Source organism: Astyanax mexicanus, chromosome 4 (assembly GCF_023375975.1).
Source record: "Astyanax mexicanus isolate ESR-SI-001 chromosome 4, AstMex3_surface, whole genome shotgun sequence".
Lineage (NCBI taxonomy): Eukaryota > Metazoa > Chordata > Actinopteri > Characiformes > Acestrorhamphidae > Astyanax > Astyanax mexicanus.
The window spans coordinates 1,738,065-1,761,449 of record NC_064411.1 but is presented as its reverse complement, the minus strand read 5'-3'; the positions used below and the strand labels follow the sequence as shown (position 1 = coordinate 1,761,449).

The 23,385-nt window shown below is 38.5% G+C and overlaps 2 protein-coding genes and 1 long non-coding RNA gene across 4 annotated transcripts in view; 2 read left to right on the top strand and 1 right to left on the bottom strand.

Annotated features, from left to right (window-relative positions):
- The first annotated feature begins 824 nt into the window (after positions 1–824).
- LOC125801517 (zinc finger protein 239-like) lies at positions 825–3,930 on the top strand. The gene is made up of 2 exons (XM_049478321.1): positions 825–1,049; positions 2,753–3,930. The coding sequence occupies exon 2, from the start codon at positions 2,879–2,881 to the stop codon at positions 3,566–3,568; it is 690 nt and encodes a 229-aa protein (XP_049334278.1). The 5' UTR covers positions 825–1,049; positions 2,753–2,878; the 3' UTR covers positions 3,569–3,930.
- Positions 3,931–10,099: 6,169 nt separating this feature from the next.
- Positions 10,100–15,412, top strand: LOC107197418 (uncharacterized). Its single transcript, XR_007438782.1, has 4 exons — positions 10,100–10,393; positions 12,142–12,166; positions 12,830–12,922; positions 13,218–15,412. It is a non-coding gene; the product is annotated as an uncharacterized LOC107197418 (long non-coding RNA).
- A 2,922-nt stretch (positions 15,413–18,334) lies between these two features.
- The window catches only part of LOC103030678 (zinc finger protein 585A), a 32,072-nt gene continuing 27,021 nt past the window's right edge, over positions 18,335–23,385 (bottom strand). Inside the window, exons 1-2 of one of the 2 annotated variants that reach the window (XM_015601146.3) lie at positions 22,353–22,413; positions 18,335–20,640 (exon numbers count right to left, since the gene is read on the bottom strand). In XM_015601146.3, the coding sequence (XP_015456632.3) occupies positions 19,289–20,482 (1,194 nt within the window). In that variant the 5' untranslated portion in view covers positions 20,483–20,640; positions 22,353–22,413 and the 3' untranslated portion in view covers positions 18,335–19,288. Of the gene's footprint in view, positions 20,641–22,352; positions 22,414–23,385 lie in introns of those variants that run through there. The other variant, XM_049477541.1, reaches the window with a different exon arrangement.

The following is a 23,385-nucleotide window of genomic DNA, read 5'->3' as shown; positions in this document are numbered from 1 at the left end:
TTTTCACAGCCTTATCAGTTGATCATCAGTCCAATTAGCCTGCTGTTAAGTCACCTTTGTGAAAAATGTGAACGCTAGACACTAAAACACCTAATGTTTTATTCCAGGGCAATACCACTCCACGCCTGTAGCTGGCGATCAATATAATACAGGACCTCCTCTCTGGAACCTCTTCTGGTCCCACAGAAAAGCTAAGTGTCAAAGCTGAGATTTAAGGCCTGACCCTACTCCCCAAGCATTGCCGAGTAGCATCGCAGCGCTAACGCTCGGAGGAAAGCGCAGCGACTCGGTTCTGATACATCAGGTCACAGACGCAGCCTTGTGGTGATCCACATCACCCTAGGAGTGATGAGGGGAAAGAGAGAGTGCCATCTACTGTACCCATCCAGAGAGAGCAAGGACAATTGTGCTCCGGCAGCTGATGGCATGATGCATGACCGTGATTCGAACTCAAATATATATATATATATATATATAGAACTAAACTAAAACTAAATAATACTTTATTCTAGTTAATTCTCTTTTTTCCAACTTCATTTCAAACGCCATTTTATTTGTTTATGTTCAGTTCCACCCGTTCACATTTAAAATATTTAAGTGACTGCACAGTTAATTAACCTGGACTTAATTCATTTGGTATTTTGTGGTCTGAAGCAAAACGAGAATCAAAATCTCTGGCTCGATCATTTCTCAGCTCTGACTTTGGTTGTGGCGGGTAGAATCTCAAACAGGAAACAGGAAATACTCCGTAGGGTAGACTGTCCCATTTCAGTAGAGCCATCGCAGCCTACCCGTCCTTCAAAGGACACACCTTCATAGACCGCGTCCTTCGAAGGATGCAGCCCCTGAATTGAGACACACTGCCAGTCTCGCGCTGTAGACTTTTATATTGTAAAATACATAATCACAGAAGACTTTTATTATGACATTCGCCTGAGCCGCGGTAAGAGAGCTCTCCCGGTCTCGCGCTGTTTACTGTTGCTCATTTCACGGAGCTGTTCTCCCGCAGCGCCGGAGGAGGAAGAGCAGGATCAGCTGAACCACAGAAGGTATGGAGAAATCTCTTTCTCTCTCTCTTTTTCTCTCTCACCATTCACTCCTTCACCCACACCAACACCACCTTCAGCACGTGCAGCATTTACACCACCAGCACTTTGTTTTACTGGATAGATAATGTTAGCTAGCTAAAGTTATGAGTGCTTCGTTTAGCCAGTAGCTACTTTAGCTAGCTAGCTAGTTTTCAGTGCTTTATTTAACCAGTATTTTGTTTAACCGGTAATTAATGTCATCAAGCTAACCAAAGTTACCAGTGCTTTCTTGAACCAAGTACCTGTGGTTTGTATAGCTGGGTATCTAGAAATAGATTGATAAAGTTACCAGTGCTTTGTTTAACCGGCTAGCTAACCAATGTTTTATTTAACCGGTAGGTAATGTACGGTGGCGCTGAAGTGCAAAACAAATGAACATGTCAGAAAACAAAATGACAAAAATTAAAACAAATTTACATACGAACAAAAATTACATTCAATAAAACAAAATTACTAAAGAAAAAAACTATTTTACATGGGCAAAAAAACATTACATTTCAGAATAACAAATTTACAAAACTCAAAACAAATTTGCTAATTTAGACATAAGCTGAACCCCGCGGCGGGGGCAGTGGCTGATGGCCGGGGGCCGGAGCAACAGGGCAGGGATAGTTTATGTATTTACTGCTGCTGCTAAAATACTGTAAAAAATAAAAATAAAATCTGACATGACAAAAAGTAGCCGTGCTTCAGTCGTTTGCCGGAATAAACTCCACATAGTTTTATAGTCCAATTGAGAAGCAGCTGTGAGAATGTTACCTGTAAGTAGCTCTTACACTGATGAACTGATAAAGCTTTCTAAAGAATTAAACTAAAACTAAAGCTTAGAGGATTTTTTATGTGCAGCGCTGTGTGCAGCTGTTCTTAAACCTTTTTCTTAAATAATAGGTTTATGCTCCTTTAGTGTTCATTAACACCATTCTAAACAGATTTCGCTTATTCAAACAGCCTGAAAACAGGCAGTTTATGAGTCGGGTCGGGCTCATAATGACTATTTATGAGTTGGGTTCGGGCAGGTGTGTCGTGAGACAGTGTGCGGCAGAACGGGCTCGGGTCGGGTCTGTTGTGGTGGGGCTGGCGACGTCACGTGCTGCATTGTTTAATATCGTGATGATCTTGCCGAAAACAAAACAAGTTTATTTCGGAGATATATCAACTGTATTTGACACATTTCCTAGGAGGAGGTCGACAAGTATGCAAAAAATGTGTTTAAAATATACATATTTTTAAAAGGGCCAACTTCCTGTTAGGTGAAGTCAAACATGCCAAAACAGAAAACGTGTGAAATGATGTCTTTTATGTTTGTGCCAAGTTTCATGAATTTCCCATTCTGACCGTGCTCATGTTTCTTTTTGGTCTAGTGTTGTGTCTCTGTTAAATCTTTCACCCGCCATTACGCCATGTTTTCAGCTATGAACTATCCGTTCGCAATTTATCACTAGGTGTATCTGGAGTCTATTCAGATCCAATATAGAGGTAATTTGACAAAGACTCTAGCAGGAGTTTGAATGAGTTTGTGAAAATGTGTAAAAAATTCACGGATTCCAATATGGCTGATTTACTCTTGGGCAGAGCCAATACCAGCCAATGGGTAATGTGTTTATGTGCAGCACCGTAATATCTACGCTGAATAAACAATTATATTTTCTTTGTTTTTTTTGCAGACATGTATTACCAGGAAACAACCAGGATATTTAACAAAGAGCCATGTTAAACTGCTGAAAGAGGTGAAGCACAAGTCGTCCAGAAGAATTTCCAGAACATTTTTCATCAAAATTTTTTGTCCTGGCATGGACAAATCTCACCACTCTGCCGAGAGTTTTACTACACAAAGTACTCTTAATCGGCACCACTGCTCAGACTGTGGGAACAGTTTTAAACAACGCAGGGATCTCAAAATACACCAGCTCATTCACACAGGAGAGAAACCGCATCACTGCTCAGAATGTGGGATGTGTTTTAGTCGACAGAGCCATCTCAAACTGCACCAGCGCATTCACACAGGAGAGAAACCGTATCACTGCTCTGAATGTGGGAAGAGTTTTATTCAACAGAGTGATCTCAAAAAACACCAGCGCATTCACACAGGAGAGAAACCGTATCACTGCTCTGAATGTGGAAAGAGTTTTATTCAACAGAGTGATCTCAAAATACACCAGCGCATTCACACAGGAGAGAAACCGTATTACTGCTCAGACTGTGGGAGGTGTTTTAATCAACAGAGTCATCTCAAACTGCATCAGCGCATTCACACAGGAGTAAAACCGTATCACTGCTTAGAGTGTGGGAGAAGTTTTAATCGACAGAGTACTCTCAAACTGCATCAGCGCATTCACACAGGAGAAAAACCGTATCACTGCTCAGACTGTGGGAAGAGTTTTATTCAAAAGAGTAATCTCAAAAAACACCAGCGCGTTCACACAGGAGAGAAACTATCCCAAACCTGTTCCACTGCCATAAAAACTGAAAGTCCTAAATAAACGCATCCAGGGTGGAGTTTGATACCTACATTAGTTAATGCCTACAGAGCTCTCCACTACTACACTAATACATTTTTACACAAAAAGTAACACCATGAACGTTGAAAATTATATTATAACATTATTATGTTATAATAGGTTAGCTTAACTTAGTTTATAAAATTTAGATGTGATATATGTTATGAGTAGAGTTGTATTCTTAGCTTGCAACTAAACGTAATGCCTTTAAAAACAAATTTAATTAATTTTTTATAGTTTGTGCAGATTTGATTTATTTTCATTCGTTTCCAGTATATCTGTATTTGCTCTGCAGAAGCCGCCTGTCTGTCTGCGTGTTTCAATAAAAGGCTTATATGTTTTAAGATCCGCAATCTCAGCTTGTTTTCTCAACGTATGTTTGAGAAATTCTCTGTGACCTGGAACCAATCAATCCTGGGACTGTCTTGCATTATTATTTGGCAAACACCTGTAAATAAGCATCACCTGTGTCCTGCCTTTAAAAGGGGTGCTGTTTGAACAAGTAGCCAAGTGGCTGCTATTCTTTCTGTTTTTGAGTCTTTGGGACAGACTTTTCTTTATTTCTATCTTTTTCTGTTCTCTCAACATAGAAAGAGAGGGTGGGGGATTAGAAAAATAAATAGTTGAAGTTACAAAAAAGTTAGACTTAACTGTGGAATGAAGACTGTGCCTTCCTCTTCTCTTCTGTTTCCCCAATTTCAGTATTTAAGTTAAAGGTGCATTATGTAAGACCTGAGGGCGAGTGTGTGAAATGGCTACAGCAGTCCAATTTCAAAACACCACAGAGAATAGTCTGCTCTGCCCAACCCTCCCCAGTCATGAAGGTTACATTTAGCTAGCTAGCTAAAAAGCTAAAAATAATAATGGTCAGTTAAACAGTAAATGTTATGTTTGGAGTTTAGCTAGCTAGCTAAAAAATAATAATGGACAGTTAAACAGTAAACAATGTGTTTGGACATTTAGCTAGCTAGCAAAAAAAAGAATGGTCAGTAAAACAGTAAATGTTGTGTTTGGACGTTTAGCTAGCTAGCTATGGAATAATAATGGTCATTAAAACAGTAAATGTTGTTTTTGGACATTTAGCTAGCTAACTAAAAAGCTAAAAAATAATAATGGTCCGTTATACAGTTATTGTGTTTGGACGTTTTGCTAGCTAGCTAAGGAATAATAATGGTCAGTAAAACAGTAAATGTTGTGTTTGGACATTTAGCTAGCTAGCTAAAAAGCTAAAAAATAATAATGGTCAGTAAAACAGTAAATGTTGTTTTTGGACATTTAGCTAGCTAGCTAAAAAATAATAATGGTCAGTAAAACAGTTAATGTTGTGTTTGGACGTTTAGCTAGCTAGCTATGGAACAATAATGGTCATTAAAACAGTAAATGTTGTTTTTGGACATTTAGCTAGCTAGCTAAGGAATAATAATGGTCATTAAAACAGTAAATGTTGTTTTTGGACATTTAGCTAGCTAGTAAAAAAAAAGAATGGTCAATAAAACAGTAAATGTTGTGTTTGGACGTTTAGCTAGCTAGCTATGGAATAATAATGGTCATTAAAACAGTAAATGTTGTTTTTGGACATTTAGCTAGCTAACTAAAAAGCTAAAAAATAATAATGGTCCGTTGTACAGTTATTGTGTTTGGACGTTTTGCTAGCTAGCTAAGGAATAATAATGGTCAGTTAAACAGTAAATGTTGTTTTTGGACATTTAGCTAGCTAACTAAAAAGCTAAAAAATAATAATGGTCCGTTATACAGTTATTGTGTTTGGACGTTTTGCTAGCTAGCTAAGGAATAATAATGGTCATTAAAACAGTAAATGTTGTTTTTGGACATTTAGCTAGCTAACTAAAAAGCTAAAAAATAATAATGGTCCGTTATACAGTTATTGTGTTTGGACGTTTTGCTAGCTAGCTAAGGAATAATAATGGTCAGTAAAACAGTAAATGTTGTGTTTGGACATTTAGCTAGCTAGCTAAAAAGCTAAAAAATAATAATGGTCAGTAAAACAGTTAATGTTGTGTTTGGACGTTTAGCTAGCTAGCTATGGAACAATAATGGTCATTAAAACAGTAAATGTTGTTTTTGGACATTTAGCTAGCTAGCTAAGGAATAATAATGGTCATTAAAACAGTAAATGTTGTTTTTGGACATTTAGCTAGCTAGTAAAAAAAAAGAATGGTCAATAAAACAGTAAATGTTGTGTTTGGACGTTTAGCTAGCTAGCTATGGAATAATAATGGTCATTAAAACAGTAAATGTTGTTTTTGGACATTTAGCTAGCTAACTAAAAAGCTAAAAAATAATAATGGTCCGTTGTACAGTTATTGTGTTTGGACGTTTTGCTAGCTAGCTAAGGAATAATAATGGTCAGTTAAACAGTAAACAATGTGTTTGGACATTTAGCTAGCTAGCAAAAAAAAAAGAATGGTCAGTAAAACAGTAAATGTTGTGTTTGGACGTTTTGCTAGCTAGCTAAGGAATAATAATGGTCAGTAAAACAGTAAATGTTGTGTTTGGACATTTAGCTAGCTAGCTAAAAAGCTAAAAAATAATAATGGTCAGTAAAACAGTAAATGTTGTTTTTGGACATTTAGCTAGCTAGCTAAAAAATAATAATGGTCAGTAAAACAGTAAATGTTGTTTTTGGACATTTAGCTAGCTAGCAAAAAAAAAGAATGGTCAGTAAAACAGTAAATGTTGTGTTTGGACGTTTAGCTAGCTAGCTATGGAACAATAATGGTCATTAAAACAGTAAATGTTGTTTTTAGACATTTAGCTAGCTAAAAAGCTAAAAAATAATAATGGTCAGTAAAACAGTAAATGTTGTTTTTGGACGTTTAGCTAGCTAGCTAAGGAATAATAATGGTCATTAAAACAGTAAATGTTGTTTTTGGACATTTAGCTAGCTAGCAAAAAAAAAGAATGGTCAGTAAAACAGTAAATGTTGTGTTTGGATGTTTAGCTAGCTAGCTAAAAAATAATAATGGTCCGTTATACAGTTATTGTGTTTGGACGTTTAGCTAGCTAGCTAAGGAATAATAATGGTCATTAAAACAGTAAATGTTGTTTTTGGACATTTAGCTAGCTAGCTAAGGAATAATAATGGTCATTAAAACAGTAAATGTTGTTTTTGGACATTTAGCTAGCTAGCTAAAATTAATAATGGTCAGTAAAACAGTAAATGTTGTGTTTGGACATTTAGCTAGCTAGCTAAACAATAATAATGGTCAGTAAAACAGTAAACGTTGTGTTTGGACATTTAGCTAGCTAGCCAAAAAGCTAGAAAATAATAATGGTCAGTAAAACAGTAAATGTTGTTTTTGGGCGTTTAGCTAGCTAGCTAAGTAAAAAAAAAATAGTCAGTAAAACAGGAAATACAGTGTTTGGACATTTAGCTAGCTAGCTAAACAATAATAATGGTCAGTTAAACAGTAAACAATGTGTTTGTACATTTAGCTAGCTAGCTAAAACGCTAGAAAATAATAATGGTCAGTAAAACAGTAAATGTTGTGTTTGGACATTTAGCTAGCTAGCCAAAAAGCTAGAAAATAATAATGGTCAGTAAAACAGTAAATGTTGTTTTTGGACATTTAGCTAGCTAGCTAAAAAATAATAATGGTCCGTTATACAGTTATTGTGTTTGGACGTTTAGCTAGCTAGCTAAGGAATAATAATGGTCAGTAAAACAGTAAATGTTGTGTTTGGACATTTAGCTAGCTAGCTAAAAAGCTAAAAAATAACAATGATCAGTAAAACAGTTAATGTTGTGTTTGGATGTTTAGCTAGCTAGCTAGCTAGCTAAGGAATAATAATGGTCATTAAAACAGTAAATGTTGTTTTTGGACATTTAGCTAGCTAGCTAAAATTAATAATGGTCAGTAAAACAGTAAATGTTGTTTTTGGACATTTAGCTAGCTAGCTAAGGAATAATAATGGTCATTAAAACAGTAAATGTTGTTTTTGGACATTTAGCTAGCTAGCTAAACAACAATAATGGTCAGTAAAACAGCAAATGTTGTGTTTGGACGTTTAGCTAGCTAGCTAAAAAGCTAAAAAATAATAGTCAGTAAAACAGCAAATGTTGTTTTTGGACATTTAGCTAGCTAGATAAAAAATAATAATGGTCAGTAATAAAGATCTTTAAAATATTATGACAAAAATATGTTAGTAATGTATAATTTAGGCTATTTATATTGTAATTATCACAACAACAAGAACCGACAACAATACTATTAATAAAATAACAATGAACTGCAAGTAAAATTCACACAATAATTGCTATATATTAATTATTAATTGTAACAGTGTCACTTTAAAAAAACATATACATATTTGTTATTGCTATATTTTTTTTTAATAAAACATGTATACATCACCATTCTGAATTAGTCTTATTAATATGAGACCTGAGAAATTTGTGTTACTGAGTGGTTCAGCAGAGCACTTAGGACGGTGCAGCGGGTGGTGTTCTGTCAAATTGTGCAACCCATCGAGATGTGCTTCTTACAACCAGTGCCCATGCGTGGAAATATTTATTTATTTATTATTTATTATGGTAATTCTGTTCTTCTTGGCTGCATTAAACGAACAGAAACCCCTTGCCATTATTTGTCTTAGTATTACAAATGTTTAAATGACAGTTGATAATAATGAAAGTAATAGTAAGTGCCATGACATTTAAGCAATTAAATAGGGTTATAATCAACCCTAATAACTCTAAACTGTCTCCTGATATTTTGATTCAAGGTTTCCAAATATTCTACCTAATGCATGTTTAAATATGGGGCTTTTTTTTTTTTTTAGCAATTTTATATTTAAATATGCAGTAGGGTAGTATGGTTTGACATGGTGGAAAACTCAACAGAAAACTGGATGGAAGCCTAGTTCAAATCCCAGTCGTGGTTTTATTCTCTTAATATTTTTTTTCATAATGGCAATTAATGTTCTTATTTTTAAAAATATCTATTAATGTAGCCCACATATTTCTACTTATTTCCTGTGATATATATTATTTAACAAATACTAATTGAGAACATTTGTATAGGCCTAGAAACACACACGTTGTAATGGGTAAATGATACATTTTCTTTATTACACACTTCGTCTGGTCCTGTTACCTCCATAGGAGTAATTCGGTAATTCAAAACACCTGCTTATTACATGTCTCTATAATTTTCACTTTTATTTTAAGACACTTTTTACTTCGTTTTTTCTTGTTATTATTATTATTATTATTATTATTATTATTATTATTATTAAAATACACATTCTTGCCTACTGTATGGATACAAACAATGAAATATACCCTCAAAAGGTCCTTAGGGTACAGGTGTTTACGTTAAAGCCATTTAAGAGTATCACCCCAGTGACAGTTTGGTACCCTTATTCAGAAAGTGCATATAGCACAGTGGGTTTAAAAAATAATTATTAACTAATTCATAAATGTGCACAGCACAAGTTATCTTTACTCAAGCGATGCCTGCTTGAATAATTGACACAAATCTCTCCAAGACTGTAAAATACATTTTAGCTAAGGAGCTCTTCAGTGCACTTTTTTCACTACAATTCATGTTTGCCAAATAAAGCTAAATGTTAAAGACATACATTAAAAATGGGCAATTAAATTACATTTTCAAAATACATTTGAGTACTGAATTTTATTATTTTCCCTGGGCGCACATGGGTAAAAGTGAAGTGGCTCAATTAATTTAATTAACACAAACATTAAAAAATAATTAGGTACACTATTAAATCAGTTCAGACAACACATGTTGGCCTGATCCTTGGAGGAATGATATGAGTGGAGAGTTTACATTGGGACGCAGCAGCACACTGGTGTCCTACATCAGGGTTGACAAAAATTAAAAAAGCACAGCTAAGAGCAGAGAAAGGCAAGAGTGAGCCCAGGGCGTCATGTTTTCCTAAATAACAGAGTGTAAACTGAGACAAAACATTTTGCAAATGTAAGTTGCATTAAAATAAATAGTGAAGGGGTTCAAAAACATGTCCATGGCATTTTAGCCACAGTATATTCTGTCTATACAATTATATACAAGTTTTTATAAAGAAAATGTTAATTACATAACTAAATGGAAATGTTTAAGAATTACTAAAACTATGTTGTAATGTTTATGTTTATCTATGGTCAGGTGTCATAAGGCAGGTCTTCTGAACAGTTCTAGACACTTACTTCATTGTATTTCATAAGTTTTAAAAAGTGGAACGTGTTGTTGCTAGAGGGTTGCTAAGCAGTTGCTAGGTGGTTGCTAAGGTGTTGCCATGGTATCCATGGTGGTTGCTAGGTGGTTGCTAAGGCGTTGCCATGGTATCCATGGTGGTTGCTAAGCAGTTGCTAGGTGGTTGCTAAGGTGTTGCCACGGTATCCATGGTGGTTGCTAAGGCGTTGCCATGGTATTCATGGTGGTTGCTATGGTGTTGCTAAGCAGTTGCTTGGTGGTTGCTAAGGCGTTGCTATGGTGTTGCTAAGCGGTTGCTATGGTATCCATGCACTGTAAACCCGGATTTGGTTTAAATAATTTTTTTAAGTAGTCATTACTTATTCTTTCATGTTTTGGAAAAAAATATTGCCATTACTAAATAAAACTAGCTGTTAGTAATATTTACTTGAAATATTCAGTGCAATAATCATGTTAAGCAAAGATAACTAAATGTGTTAAATTTTTGAGAGGGAGGGGAGGGGCCAGTTTGAAACAGCAACAGAACGCTGCAGGAGAAGAGTTGCTTGTTAGACGACTTATGGCTGCTGCACCCCAAACCTGTGGGTTCTGAAATCTGTTACTTCAAATGGTGAGTATAAGAAACTAGCTATATTTTGAATGAGACCTCTCTGATACAAATAAACTTTTCACTGTGAGAAGGCTGACTCAGTTCGGTAATACACGTCTCTCTCGCAAGCAGCTCCAGTGTGCATGATGGATGAAGTTGCTGAATATATTAGTATATATTAGTTAGCTAGCTCATCCATTACACACAGAGCTCTCACTTCAGTCACAGTGCTGCTCGCCTCAGCTCTGCTCCACTCGGCTGGACGCTGCATGGCGGATTAATTCAGTGTGCTAAAGGTAGCTAACGCTATTTAGCTAGCTAGCTAACAAACTAACCCTAGTTAACTATTTTTTATCGGTTCATAGTGTATATTGGTAGCACAACTGTTTGGGGTATTTGTGTCTCAGCTCTGCTCCACTCGGCTGGACGTGTTAATTCAGTGTGCTAAAGGTAGCTAACGTTAATTAGCTAGCTAGCTAACGCTAACTATCTAGGTAGCTAGCTAACTAACCCTAGTTAACTATTTTTTTTTATCGGTTCACAGTTTATATTGGTAGCACAACTGTGTTTGTGTTTGGGTGTTTGTGTCTCAGCTCTGCTCCACTCGGCTGGACGCGTGGCACATTAATTCAGTGTGCTAAAGGTAGCTAACGCTAATTAGCTAGCTAGCTAGCTAGTTAACGCTAACTATCTAGGTAGCTAGCTAACTAACCCTAGTTAACTATTTTATCGGTTCATAGTGTATATTGGTAGCACAACTGTTTGGGGTATTTGTGTCTCAGCTCTGCTCCACTCGGCTGGACGCTGCGTGGCGCATTAACGTTAATTCTGTGTGCTAAAGGTAGCTAACGCTAATTAGCTAGCTAGCTAACGCTAACTATCTAAGTAGCTAGCTAACTAACCCTAGTTAACTATTTTTTATCGGTTCACAGTTTATATTGGTAGCACAACTGTTTGGGGTGTTTGTGTCAGGGCACAATTTAGCAATACCATTAGTATTCTGCCGGTTAACCGTGTTAAAAGTTCATAAAGTTAGCTAGCTGGCCTGTTGGAAGAGGAAGATAGCTAACGCTATTTAACAGCTTTATATGGTAGCTAGATAGTTAGGTTAGCTGACCAACGCTAGCTTGAGTGCTTTATATATGGTAGATGGGTAACGCTATTTGTCAGCTTTATATGGTAGCTAGATATTTAGGTTAGCTGACCAACGCTAGCTTGAGTGCTTTATACGGTTTATATAAGGTTATCTAGCTCTAACTTGTCTGTTGGATGCTGTAGCTAGGTTAACTAGAAAGCTTAGCCAACGAGTAAGCTAGTTAGCATTTCAAAGGGTGATTTATATCCATGTTGTATGTGTGATGTGCTATATTTCAAAAAAAAAATAAAGAGACGACTTTTGAAAGTACTAGCGGTTACATATTTAGATAGTCAAGCTCTGTCCCAGAAATACGTTTCGGCGGTTTAAAGCTTACAGTCAGTGTCTCGCGCCCATTCATCACCCCCCATTCCGCGTCTCGCGCCCACCCACCATCCCCCATTCCGCGTCTCGCGCCAACAGGTCACTCTCCATGCCGCATCTAGCGCCAACATGCCGCGTCTCGCGCTCACCGTGCCCCTTGTTTAGTTTGTTTGCCTCTCGTAGAGTCGTTGTTAAGCAATAATACATTTATCGACTTCTTAGCAAGTCATTAGTAGAGGCTGATAGTTTTGCAGTGGAGTTTACAGAACTGCAGCTGTTGAGCTAAATATTTTTATGCTCTTTTTTACAGGTTGTTTTGAAGATGCAGTGGAAGTGTAAGTATTGTGAGTTCATTTGTGATAAACGGGGTTACCTATTAAAACATTACAGGTTAAAACATGGGGGCTACAGTAGAACGGTGCCATTTCCTTGTTTACACCAAGAATGTTTGTGCACATTTAACTCCATTAATGCACTTAAGGTCCACCTATCTAAAATTCATCAGAAAACCCAGGATGCACAGCTGTGTGAATCTGACCGGATAATTCAGTGTCAGTTATGTGATTTTTCTGCACCCTGTACAGAAGCAGTTTTTTTTACACACCTGCGCAGTACACATTTGAAAGTTAATCACAGAGTACATTGTCCATATAAAGGATGTAACTTCCATACGAATGTGTACTCTACATTTAATGCACACATCAGTAAAGAGCACAGAATGGGCAATTGGACAATGTTCAAGCCAGGTTTAAGTCAGCAAAGGAGACATGCTTACTAGCACACATTTAGACCCAATTGTAAAATTGTGAGAAAAAGGCCTTTTGTGTACATAAGAAAAATCTTAGACCTTTGAGTTCAGCTCATGAAAAATGGGAGCAAAACTAATGAGGTTATATTTTTGTTCAGTGTATAATAGTTGCACAATCCATTCAAAATTGTGCTTTCTTATTATTGACTTTTCATTCTACTAACTGTGTTGTTATTTCACTCCCCAAAAGACCAAAGAGCCTACTGACATCCGGACACTGGTGCTCAAAGGGCTTCCTATTGTCCTTGGGGACAGTCCTGCAGACTTCTACAAAGAATACTCTGTAAGTAACTTCTTAATTTATCAAAGAGTATCAAATAACAGCTTATTCTTGACTTTTCACAAATATTTTATAGTTTCTGTTCTTGACACAGTGTGAGTATAGTTTTATACAATTAGAATTAAAGATCTCCCATGTCTCCCAGCTCTTTTTAATTGATCTGCCTGTTTAGTCTACTTCAGCAGTCATAACCATTTCACACCTCCCCTTATGACTCTCACATGTTTATACTGTATTGCTTTACCTTATGGATGGTTATTTAATAAAAAATGTGTTAATTGTGCTCTTATGTTGTTAGGACTCTGATGACTCATTCCTCCACCTTGACATTGCTTTGCTCTTCCCACCCCCCCACCTCAGTCCAGCCTATCTGAAGATTGTCATTGAGGGAGAAGTTCTGATGGACAACATTCAAGACCTGCCAAAAGCTATGTGCATTCTGTTTGGTCTTACATATGCCCTCCATCTAAACTATCCCAAATCAATGAGAAACACATTCCAGTTCATCCAACAGGTACTTCTCTCACTGGGCCACATTGAACTTAAACCCAAATTACAATCGCTGAAAAACCAGCTTACATTGTAAGAAACTGCTGTGCCAAGTTTAATGTGAAAAGGCATAGCTGCTTTGTTTTTCCAGTGCCTTTTCCCCACTACAGTCTTGTGTGACTGTATTCATTGTATTGTCATTGTCCTTGAACCAGTGCTAAAAAAGAAATGTTAAACTGGGTTGTTCCATTTTGTATTATGCTGATTTAAGTTTATTGTGGGATGGAAATGTCCAATTACTTCTGTCATGTCACTTCAGACATTTTTTAGGACTGCATGTCAGTCCTCAATTGACAGGATATACTTAAAGACGAGCTCTGGTGTGAAATTGACTTTGGGTGTAGTTAGTAAAACATGATAAAGTACCTACCTTTGTTGAATAGCCAAGCTCCATTCTCCCACAGCTTTCCGAGATCCAGCAATTTTGTGCTGTTCGTCCAAACAGGCTTTAGAATGAGTGAAACAGGGTATGTTTACCCCTGCAGATTAACCTCTTTTTACACTGTTATCCAGGCTCAAATTAGCTCCACACCTCATTAGTAGAAACCAGAGAGCACTGGCATTTGAAACTAGGTTTTAAGAAATTAAAAGTGCACAAGAAGTATATTAAAAAATTCTTGATCACGTCTTCATTTTAAGATGATGGTGCCCGGAGATTCAGCTATGTTACGGGTTGTAAACAGTGTTTTTTAATAAACTTCTTGTGCACTTTTAAATTTCTTAAAGCCTCGTTTCAAATGCCAGTGCTCTTTGGTTTCTACCAATGGAGTGGAGTGGAGCCTGGATAACAGTGTAAAAAGCGATTTATCTACAGGGTAAAATATGCCCTGTATCACCCATTCTAAAGCCTGTTTGGAAAACAGCACAAAATTGCTGGATCTCAGAAATCTGCGGGAGAACGGAGGTGGGCTATTCAACAAAGGTTAGTACTCATTATAATGTTTTACTACACCCAAAGTCAATTTCACACCGAAGTTCTCCTTTAACACAGTTGATTAGTCAAGTTATAACTTTATCAACTTGTATCAAGTTTTGATGTGTCTTCAAAAGTTAATTTGTTCACAAGTATATAGCAGGTATTGTTCAATGCTGTGCATATGTTTGGGATATTTGGGAAATGTTCATCAATATGTGTTCTACAATTCAGCGTGGAGACACATTTCCTCAGGACTGCATATTAGTGTTAAATAGTGTTGTACACTATTTAGTGTACACTATTTGAGGGAGAACTCTGGTTTGAAACTTTGAAAACTTTGAAACTCTGGTTTAAGACTTTGGGTGTAGTGAAGCATGATTACGTGTACTAACCTTTGTTGAATAGCCCACCTTTGTTCACTCCCAGCATTCTGAAAGTTTCTCCAAACAGGCTTTAGAATGGACGCTAGAGAGCATGTTGTTGCTCCTGCAGATACATCGCTTTTTACATCGTTTACAAACTCAAATTAGCTCCAAACCTCATTCTTTTTAATTGACCGTTTACATTGCGTAGCATAAGCTAATTCTGTTTGGACAAACTGCATATTTTTTTTTTTAATCTGCAGGGGCAACCACATGCCCTCTAGTGTCTATTCTAAAGCCAGTTTAGAAAAACTTTTGGAATACTGGGGAGAACAGAGGTGGGCTATTCAACAAAGGTTGGTATTTGTAATCATGTTTCACTACACCCCAAGTCCATTTTACACCTTTAACTCCTTTAAGACAGTTCACTTGTCAAGTTGATGTTTTAACAGCTTGTATCAAGTTTTAGTGTATGTGTGATACAGCAGATTTGTTAAATGTTGTGTGTTCTGAAAATGAACAAAACAAACTTTTAGCATTTAAGTTTTAATGCCCATTTTAATGCCCATTTTTTCCCTTGTACTTGGTTGGCAACATTGTTATTGATTCAGCAACACGTGAGCTGTAACCTTTTATTGTCAATAAAATACTTTGAAACATTGAAAAGTATTGTTTTGTTTCTTTAGAAATCTTTAGAAATCTTTAGAAATATTGTTTTTACAATTTAAACTTTCGAAAAGAGATAATTAAGGTGAACTAATTATTCTGAGTAAAGACTACTAATGTAAACTTGATTTGTCTACTAGATCCACTTAATAGTCTATGTTAATACAACTTGACATATTTAGTTTCTCCTTATGTAAAAACTAAAGTAACTTAAGGCAACGGGTTTCCACACGATTTATTAGTAAACTCAACTAATCCGGGTTAACAGATTATACTTAAAATATTTATTTTTAACAATTTAAAGTTTCGAAAAGAGAAGTTATGTGAACTAATGATTTTGAGTAAAGACTACTAATGTAAACTTGATTTGTCTACTGGATCCACTTAAGCGTTTATGTTAATACAGCTTAACATATTTAGTTTCTTCTTATGTAAAAACTAAAGTAACTTAAGGCAACGGGTTTCCACGCGATTTATTAGTAAACTCAACTAATCCGGGTTAAGAGTGTGGTGGTTGCTATGATTTTGCTAGGTGGTTGCTAAGGCGTTACTATAGTATACATGGTGTTTGCTATGGTGTTGATAAGCAGTTGCTAAGTGGTTGCTAAGGTGTTGCTAGGTGGTTGCTAAGGCATTGCCATGGTATCCATGGTGGTTGCTATGGTGTTGATAAGCAGTTGCTAGGTGGTTGCTAAGGTGTTGCCATGGTATCCATGGTGGTTGCTAAGAAGTTGCTAGGTGGTTGCTAAGGTGTTGCCATGGTATCCATGGTGGTTGGTAAGCAGTTGCTAGGTGGTTGCTAAGGCGTTGCCATGGTATCCATGGTGGTTGCTATGGTGCTGCTAAGCAGTTGCTAGGTGGTTGCTAAGGCGTTGCCATGGTATCCATGGTGGTTACTGTGATGTTGCTAAGCAGTTGCTAGGTGGTTGCTAAGGTGTTGCCATGGTATCCATTGTGGTTGCTAAGCAGTTGCTATGTGGTTGCTAAGGTGTTGCCATGGTATCCATGGTGGTTGCTAAGCAGTTGCTAGGTGGTTGCTAATGCGTTGCCATGGTATCCATGGTGGTTGCTATGGTGCTGCTAAGCAGTTGCTAGGTGGTTGCTAAGGCGTTGCCATGGTATCCATGGTGGTTACTGTGATGTTGCTAAGCAGTTGCTAGGTGGTTGCTAAGGTGTTGCCACAGTATCCATGGTGGTTGCTAAGGCGTTGCCATGGTATCCATGGTGGTTGCTATGGTGTTGATAAGCAGTTGCTAAGGCATTACTATGGTATACATGGTGGTTGCTATGGTGCTGCTAAGCAGTTGTTAGGTGGTTGCTAAGGCATTGCTATGGTATCCATGGTGGTTGCTATGGTGTTGCTAAGCAGTTGCTAGGTGGTTGCTATGGTATCCATGGTGGTTGCTTTGATGTTGCTAAGTGGTTACTAGGTGGTTACTAGGTAATGTATTTGCATAAATGAGATTAAAATGTGCTAAAGCAATGCACAACCATAATTAACAGGAAAAAAAATGTAAACTGATGGATCTTTTTTATTAAATTAACAGAACAATTTATTAAAAATGAGGGAATTAACAAAACGATTTATTAAAACAAAGGTAAGTATTTGTTAGACGAACAGAACAATTTAATAAAACTGAGGAATTTATTTATTTAATTAACAGAACAATTTATTAAAATGATTTACTACATTACCGCTTCAGAGCCCTCGGCCGTGGGAGTAGACAGCGGAGGGTCCCGGCCGGGGCAGCAGACAGCGGAGGGTGCCGGCAGTGGGACCCGCGGGAGTAGACAGCGGAGGGTCACGGCCGCGGAGAGTAGACAGCGGAGGGTCACGGCCGCTGCAGCAGACAGCGGAGGGTCCTGGCAGCGGAGAGCGCTCGGCCGCGGCAGCAGACAGCGGAGGGTCCTGGCAGCGGAGAGTCACGGCCGCGGCAGCAGACAGCGGAGGGTCCCGGCAGCGGAGAGCGCTAGGCCGCGGGAGCAGACAGCGGAGGGTCCCGGCAGCGGAGAGCGCTCGGCCGCGGGAGCAGACAGCGGAGGGTCCCGGCAGCGGAGAGCGCTCGGCCGCGGGAGCAGACAGCGGAGGGTCCCGGCAGCGGAGAGCGCTCGGCCGCGGGAGCAGACAGCGGAGGGTCCCGGCAGCGGAGAGCGCTCGGCCGCGGGAGCAGACAGCGGAGGGTGCCGGCAGCGGAGAGCGCTCGGCCGCGGCAGCAGACAGCGGAGAGCGCTCGGCCGCGGGAGCAGACAGCGGAGGGTCCCGGCAGCGGAGAGCGCTCAGCCGCGGGAGCAGACAGCGGAGAGTAGACAGCGGAGGGTCAAGGCCGCGGCAGCAGACAGCGGAGGGTCCCGGCAGCGGAGAGCGCTTGGCCGCGGGAGCAGACAGCGGAGGGTCACGGCAGCGGAGAGCGGTCGGCCGCGTGAGCAGACAACAGAGGGTGCCGGCAGCAGAGAGCGCTCGGCAGCGGGAGCAGACAGCGGAGGGTCACGGCAGCGGAGAGCGGTCGGCCGCGGGAGCAGACAACGGAGGGTGCCGGCAGCAGAGAGCGCTCGGCCGCGGGAGCAGACAGCGGAGGGTCACGGCAGCGGAGAGCGGTCGGCCGCGGGAGCAGACAGCGGAGGGTCACGGCAGCGGAGAGCGCTCGGCCGCGGAAGCAGGCCGCGGAAGCAGACAGCGGAAGGGGCTTGGCAGCGGTGAGCCATTACTTTCCGAAATAATTCCCTAATTTTTTCTTTTCCGAAAAGCAAACTTACTATCTCAAAATAATGAGATATTATGTCAAATAAAGACTTATATAAATATAAATAATATGATAATGAAAAATATAAATAAATAATGAACAAATATTTTGCATGTTTTCAACAACTGGATCCAATGCACGACACCGACTAGACTAAGTGTAAGCTGAGATGTCTTAATAATTCGGTTAATGGGTGCCAGTTACTGTTTACTACATAATAACACAACATTCATCTCAAGATAATAGGTACTACAGGTTACAGCAACTCCTACATCAGGTCTTGAGAAAACACACTAAAATTGCAGCTCCTTAAATGGTAAATGAGGTAAGTATCAGGAAACAATGCTAATATTAGCTAACAAAAAGTAGCTTCTCAAATTGTTAAAAAAAAACAATAAAAAAATATAATACTGATTAATGAGAACAAAAACAGTGTATATAGGACTAATATTATTTTACGCAATCTGATTCTAAATTTAACGTGTCTTGAAGCAAAACGCATAACTATTAACTTATACAAACCAAGACAAAATGCACATAATGTAGTTTTACCTCCAAATGTGTTTGTAACATATTCCAGATACCCTGAAGTATTAATTAAAAGAAATCAAAAGTCACATTACTAATGAAGCCAAACCAGAACCTTTAACCACCATAAATTGGAAAACAATTCCAGACGACGACTTTCGTCCAGGAGACAACATTCGTTGGTGCTTGGGGCATAATCCAGGGGAGAATTTTACAGTCACTTAATCTTGTTTTTTTTTTTTTATCTTGGCTGATCTGAACTCCGATAACATTATGAACATGTTAAGTTTATGTTAAGTTTATGACTGTTGATCCAAACCCTTCATTTGTGGTCAATTGTGTTGACATGGATTTCTACCAGGTCCTGTTCGGGAGAAAAAGCCAAATGAGTCAATAAAACGTCAATGTAGAGTGTCTGTGTTTGTGGGAAGGGCAATTTGCATTCCTTTAAAGCTCCTTCCACATGAATATTTGATTTGAGAGGACTTAACAGATGTGTAGCCGTGAGAAAGGGTGTTGTCTATTCAGAAGACTGGATTCAATTTTGGAAAGATTTTGCATTGGATAAGGTGTTTTTGATGTCCGAAATATTTAGGATTTGCACTCTTTATGTCAGTGGAACAGATTTGGGACAGTTTTCTCCTGTGTGATGATTGCGTTGATGCAGTTTGAGATTACTCTGTTGAGTAAAACTCTTGCCACAGTCTGAGCAGTGATACGGTTTCTCTCCTGTGTGAATGCGCTCGTGCAGTTTAAGAGTATTCTGTAAATTAAAACACTTCCCACACTCTGAGCAGTGATACGGTTTCTCTCCTGTGTGAATGCGCTGGTGTATTTTGAGATTACTCTCACGATTAAAACACTTCCCACACTCTGGGCACTGATAGGGTTTCTCTCCTGTGTGAACGCGCTGGTGCAGGTTAAGGGTACTCTGTTGATTAAAACTCTTTCCACAATCTGAACACTGATACGGTTTCTCTCCTGTGTGAATGCGCTGGTGTATTTTGAGAGTTCTATGTTGTTTAAAACTCTTCCCACAATCTGAACACTGATACGGTTTCTCTCCTGTGTGAATGCGCTGGTGTAGTTGGAGATGACTCGCTTGTTTAAAACTCTTCTCACAGTCTGAGCACTGATACGGTTTCTCTCCTGTGTGAATGCGCAGGTGTTTTTTTAGATGACTCTCTGTAGAGAAACACTTCTCACACTCTGAGCAGTAATACGGTTTCTCTCCTGTGTGAATGCGCTGATGCAGTTTAAAATTACCCTGTTGAGTAAAACTCTTCCCACAGTCTGAGCAGTAATACGGTTTCTCTCCTGTGTGAATGCGCTGGTGTTTTTTTAGATGACTCTCTGAAGAAAAGCATTTCCCACAGTCTGAGCAGTAATACGGTTTCTCTCCTGTGTGAACACGCTGGTGCAGTTTGAAAGTACCATGACGACTAAAACTACGCCCACAGTCCGAGCAGTGATATGGTTTCTCTCCTGTGTGAATACGTTGGTGTAGTTTGAGAGTACCTTGACGACTAAAACTACTTCCACAGTCTGAGCAGTGATACGGTTTTTCTCCTGTGTGAATGCGCTGATGCAGTTTCAGAGTCCTCGGTTGAAAAAAACTCTTCCCACAGTCTAAGCAGTTATAAGGTTTTTCTCCTGTGTGAATGCGCTTGTGTTGTTGGAGGTTACTCTGTGTAGTAAAACTCTTCCTACAGTCTGAACAGTGATACGGTTTCTCTCTTGTGTGAATGCGCTGGTGTTTTTTGAGATCACTCTGTTTCTCCATGTCAGGATTTGGCTCCATCTGTCTGTAAAATGAAGCAAACAATTTCTGCGTTTTCTGGAGATTCTTCTGGACGGCTTGTGCGTCACCTCTTTCAGCAGTTTAACATTGCTCTTTATTAAATATCCTGGTTGTTGTTGGTGATGGATTTTAGGAGAAAACCTGGAATATTTTCATTTCTGGAAAAGAAAAAGAAAAAAGCAGGTCAATTAACTTAAGACTTAAGCAATTTTAGCTAGCAAGATAATGTCAGCTATCCGGTTAAACAAAACAGCGATAACTTTAGCTAGCTAGATAACGTCAGTTACCAAGGTAAACTATTGTTTTTCTCTGAACTCTGTGGTCCTCCGGTAATTTTAGTCCCGTCCGGATGCACATCTCGTTTCGTCTCCTCACGTTGAATTAAATAGCTATTTGTCCACTGCCGCGCACCGTAATTATGGTTTGGACGTGCGTTTCCACGGAGATCAACGTAAAACACAACAGCGATTGGAAATGGAGGAGCTACTGAACGTGATGTCATGTGACTGAGAAAAAAGCCTAAAACTCACTGATCCTCCTGTTTTTACAATTGCAGTCCAGATGCAGGAGTTTTATCACTGAGTAGAAGAGTGAAATATTTATTATTTTTGTAAAACAGGAGTTAATTCGGACACTATGCGCCAGCGCCGGTCGCAGAAACACACACAGGTGAGAGAGGGGTTGAGCCGTGTTTAAAACTCCATAAACACACTGAAATTAAAGTTAGTGAAGCTCTGAGCTGATCATGAATTAATTAATATTTCTGACTGTTAAATTTACGCTGTTTAAAAGATAATTCTCACAATATTGAACTTCATTAAGAAACCTTGAAATTAACAGTTTCAACCGGCTCGCACTGTTGCCAGATTGGGTGGTTTCATGCTAAATCTCCAGTTGTGTCTGAAATTGTCTGGAGGAAACGCTGTGATTTGACAGGTGAACAAAACTACCAAGTGTTAGAAGTTTGGAAATTGAACAGCTGATCAGTTTTGTAGTTAGATATCTAACCTGGCAGAGACAGAGCTTTTAGTCCTGCTGATGGAAAGGGTACTCATCAGTGTTGTAGTTAGATATCTAACCCTGCAGAGACAGAGCTTTTAGTCATGCTGATGGAAATTTGAAGCTGTTTGTTTGTTATTATATGTGAATATTTCTTTTTCATTACTTGCAAGATTATTTTTATGTACTGTATTTACGTTTTTGGTTCGTGTGTCCAATGATACAAGACACAAACACATAATACAAACATGCAGATAAACTCATTTAAATGTAGTTTTTTGTCATTAGTGATATTTAAGATAATTAAGTTATTTTAGTTAAGATCATGTTGGAATAAACCCTGTTACGTTGTTAATTTGATGAACATCCGCTGTTTGGGTTTGGGTTTTCTCAGTATTTTGGCGGATTTGAAACACGTAATTCCTCTGTAACAATCTGGCAACCCTAATGGCTCGCTGTCCGCTCCGTTTCTTCAGCTGTCTGTTGCTTAGTAGCCAAACCCGCAATGCATTTTGGGGCACATTTAGCTCGCTTAGTAAGCAGCGATGTTTACTATGAATCATGATGCATTGTGGGAGTTTATAGTGCCTCAAAATCACGTTCGAATAACTAGTAAATAGGGAGCGCGTTCTCTCTAGCTGAGCTGTTTTTTCGGCTATTTCCTACTTTCGCATTTTAAACCCGGAAGTGTGAAAAAGGTCTATTTCACGGAGCTGCTGCTGCTGCACCGAATATTCAAACCCATAGTGAACAGGAGTGTGATCCTCAGATTAATCTCAGGTGTTTATTAGTAATGTGGGGGAGGGAGGGCAGGAGTGTGAGGCCCCGTTATCAGTCTTTCTCTGAAAGAGAGAAAGAGATTTCTTCATACCTTCTGTAGTTCAGCCGATGCTGCTTTTCCTCCGGCGCTGCGGGAGAACTGCTCCGTGAAATGAGCAACAGCAGCTGGAAAGTCATGTGATTTTGCCGTCAAAATAAAAGTCCGATTGTAAAAATATTAAATTTAAAAAGATAGAATTGGTTTTCCAAGTGATAATAGCGAGGAGAAGGTCAGGTAAGACAGGTAAGAAGTGGAATTTCACAAGTATTTTTTTTTTCATTGAGTAGCTTGATAATTTAACAGAAAACTCACTCACTATTTTACTGTAATAATAAACAATACAAAAAGTTAGCAAATGAAAGTAAAAAGAAACCCCACTTAAAACAATTACTGTGAAATATTTTCAGCTGGTCCTTAACTGATACTTTCAGTTATAATAATAATAATAATAATAATAATAATAATAATAATAATAATAATAATAATAAACTGCAGTAGACAAGACAAGAAATATTAATACAGAACAATACAGAAGAAAAAAGTATACATCACACTCTGAGCAGCTTGACAATTTAAAAATCAGCGCCATATATTTTCAGAACTAAAAAAAATGAGAAGAAACAGAATAAAAGAAACTGGCTCGAAATATTTGGCATTATGAAGTGCATAATGCATCTGAATAAGTGGTTTTCTAAACATGTGTCCACAATATCTAAAATATTTTTTTAATTAATACATTTTTAAATAAAGGAAGTAATTGAACTAGACATATTTAGTATCTTAGGAGATAAAAAAAAACCTTTAGGCAAGATGATAATACCATATTAGGAAATTATAAGAGAGAGTATATAATTTTAGCAACACTTAAGCTAAGAATCCTACTCTGCTCCTAAGAATACTCTACGCCTTACAACTACGGTCTAAATCTAAAATCTGGAGCAAACACTGGACGTGCTGTGTATAGACAGCTTATCCTGTGTGAACTTGCTTGTGTTTTTTGAGATCACTCTGTCGACTAAAACACTTTTCACACTCTGAGCAGTGATACGGTTTCTCTCCTGTGTGAACCGCTGTCAACCATAAA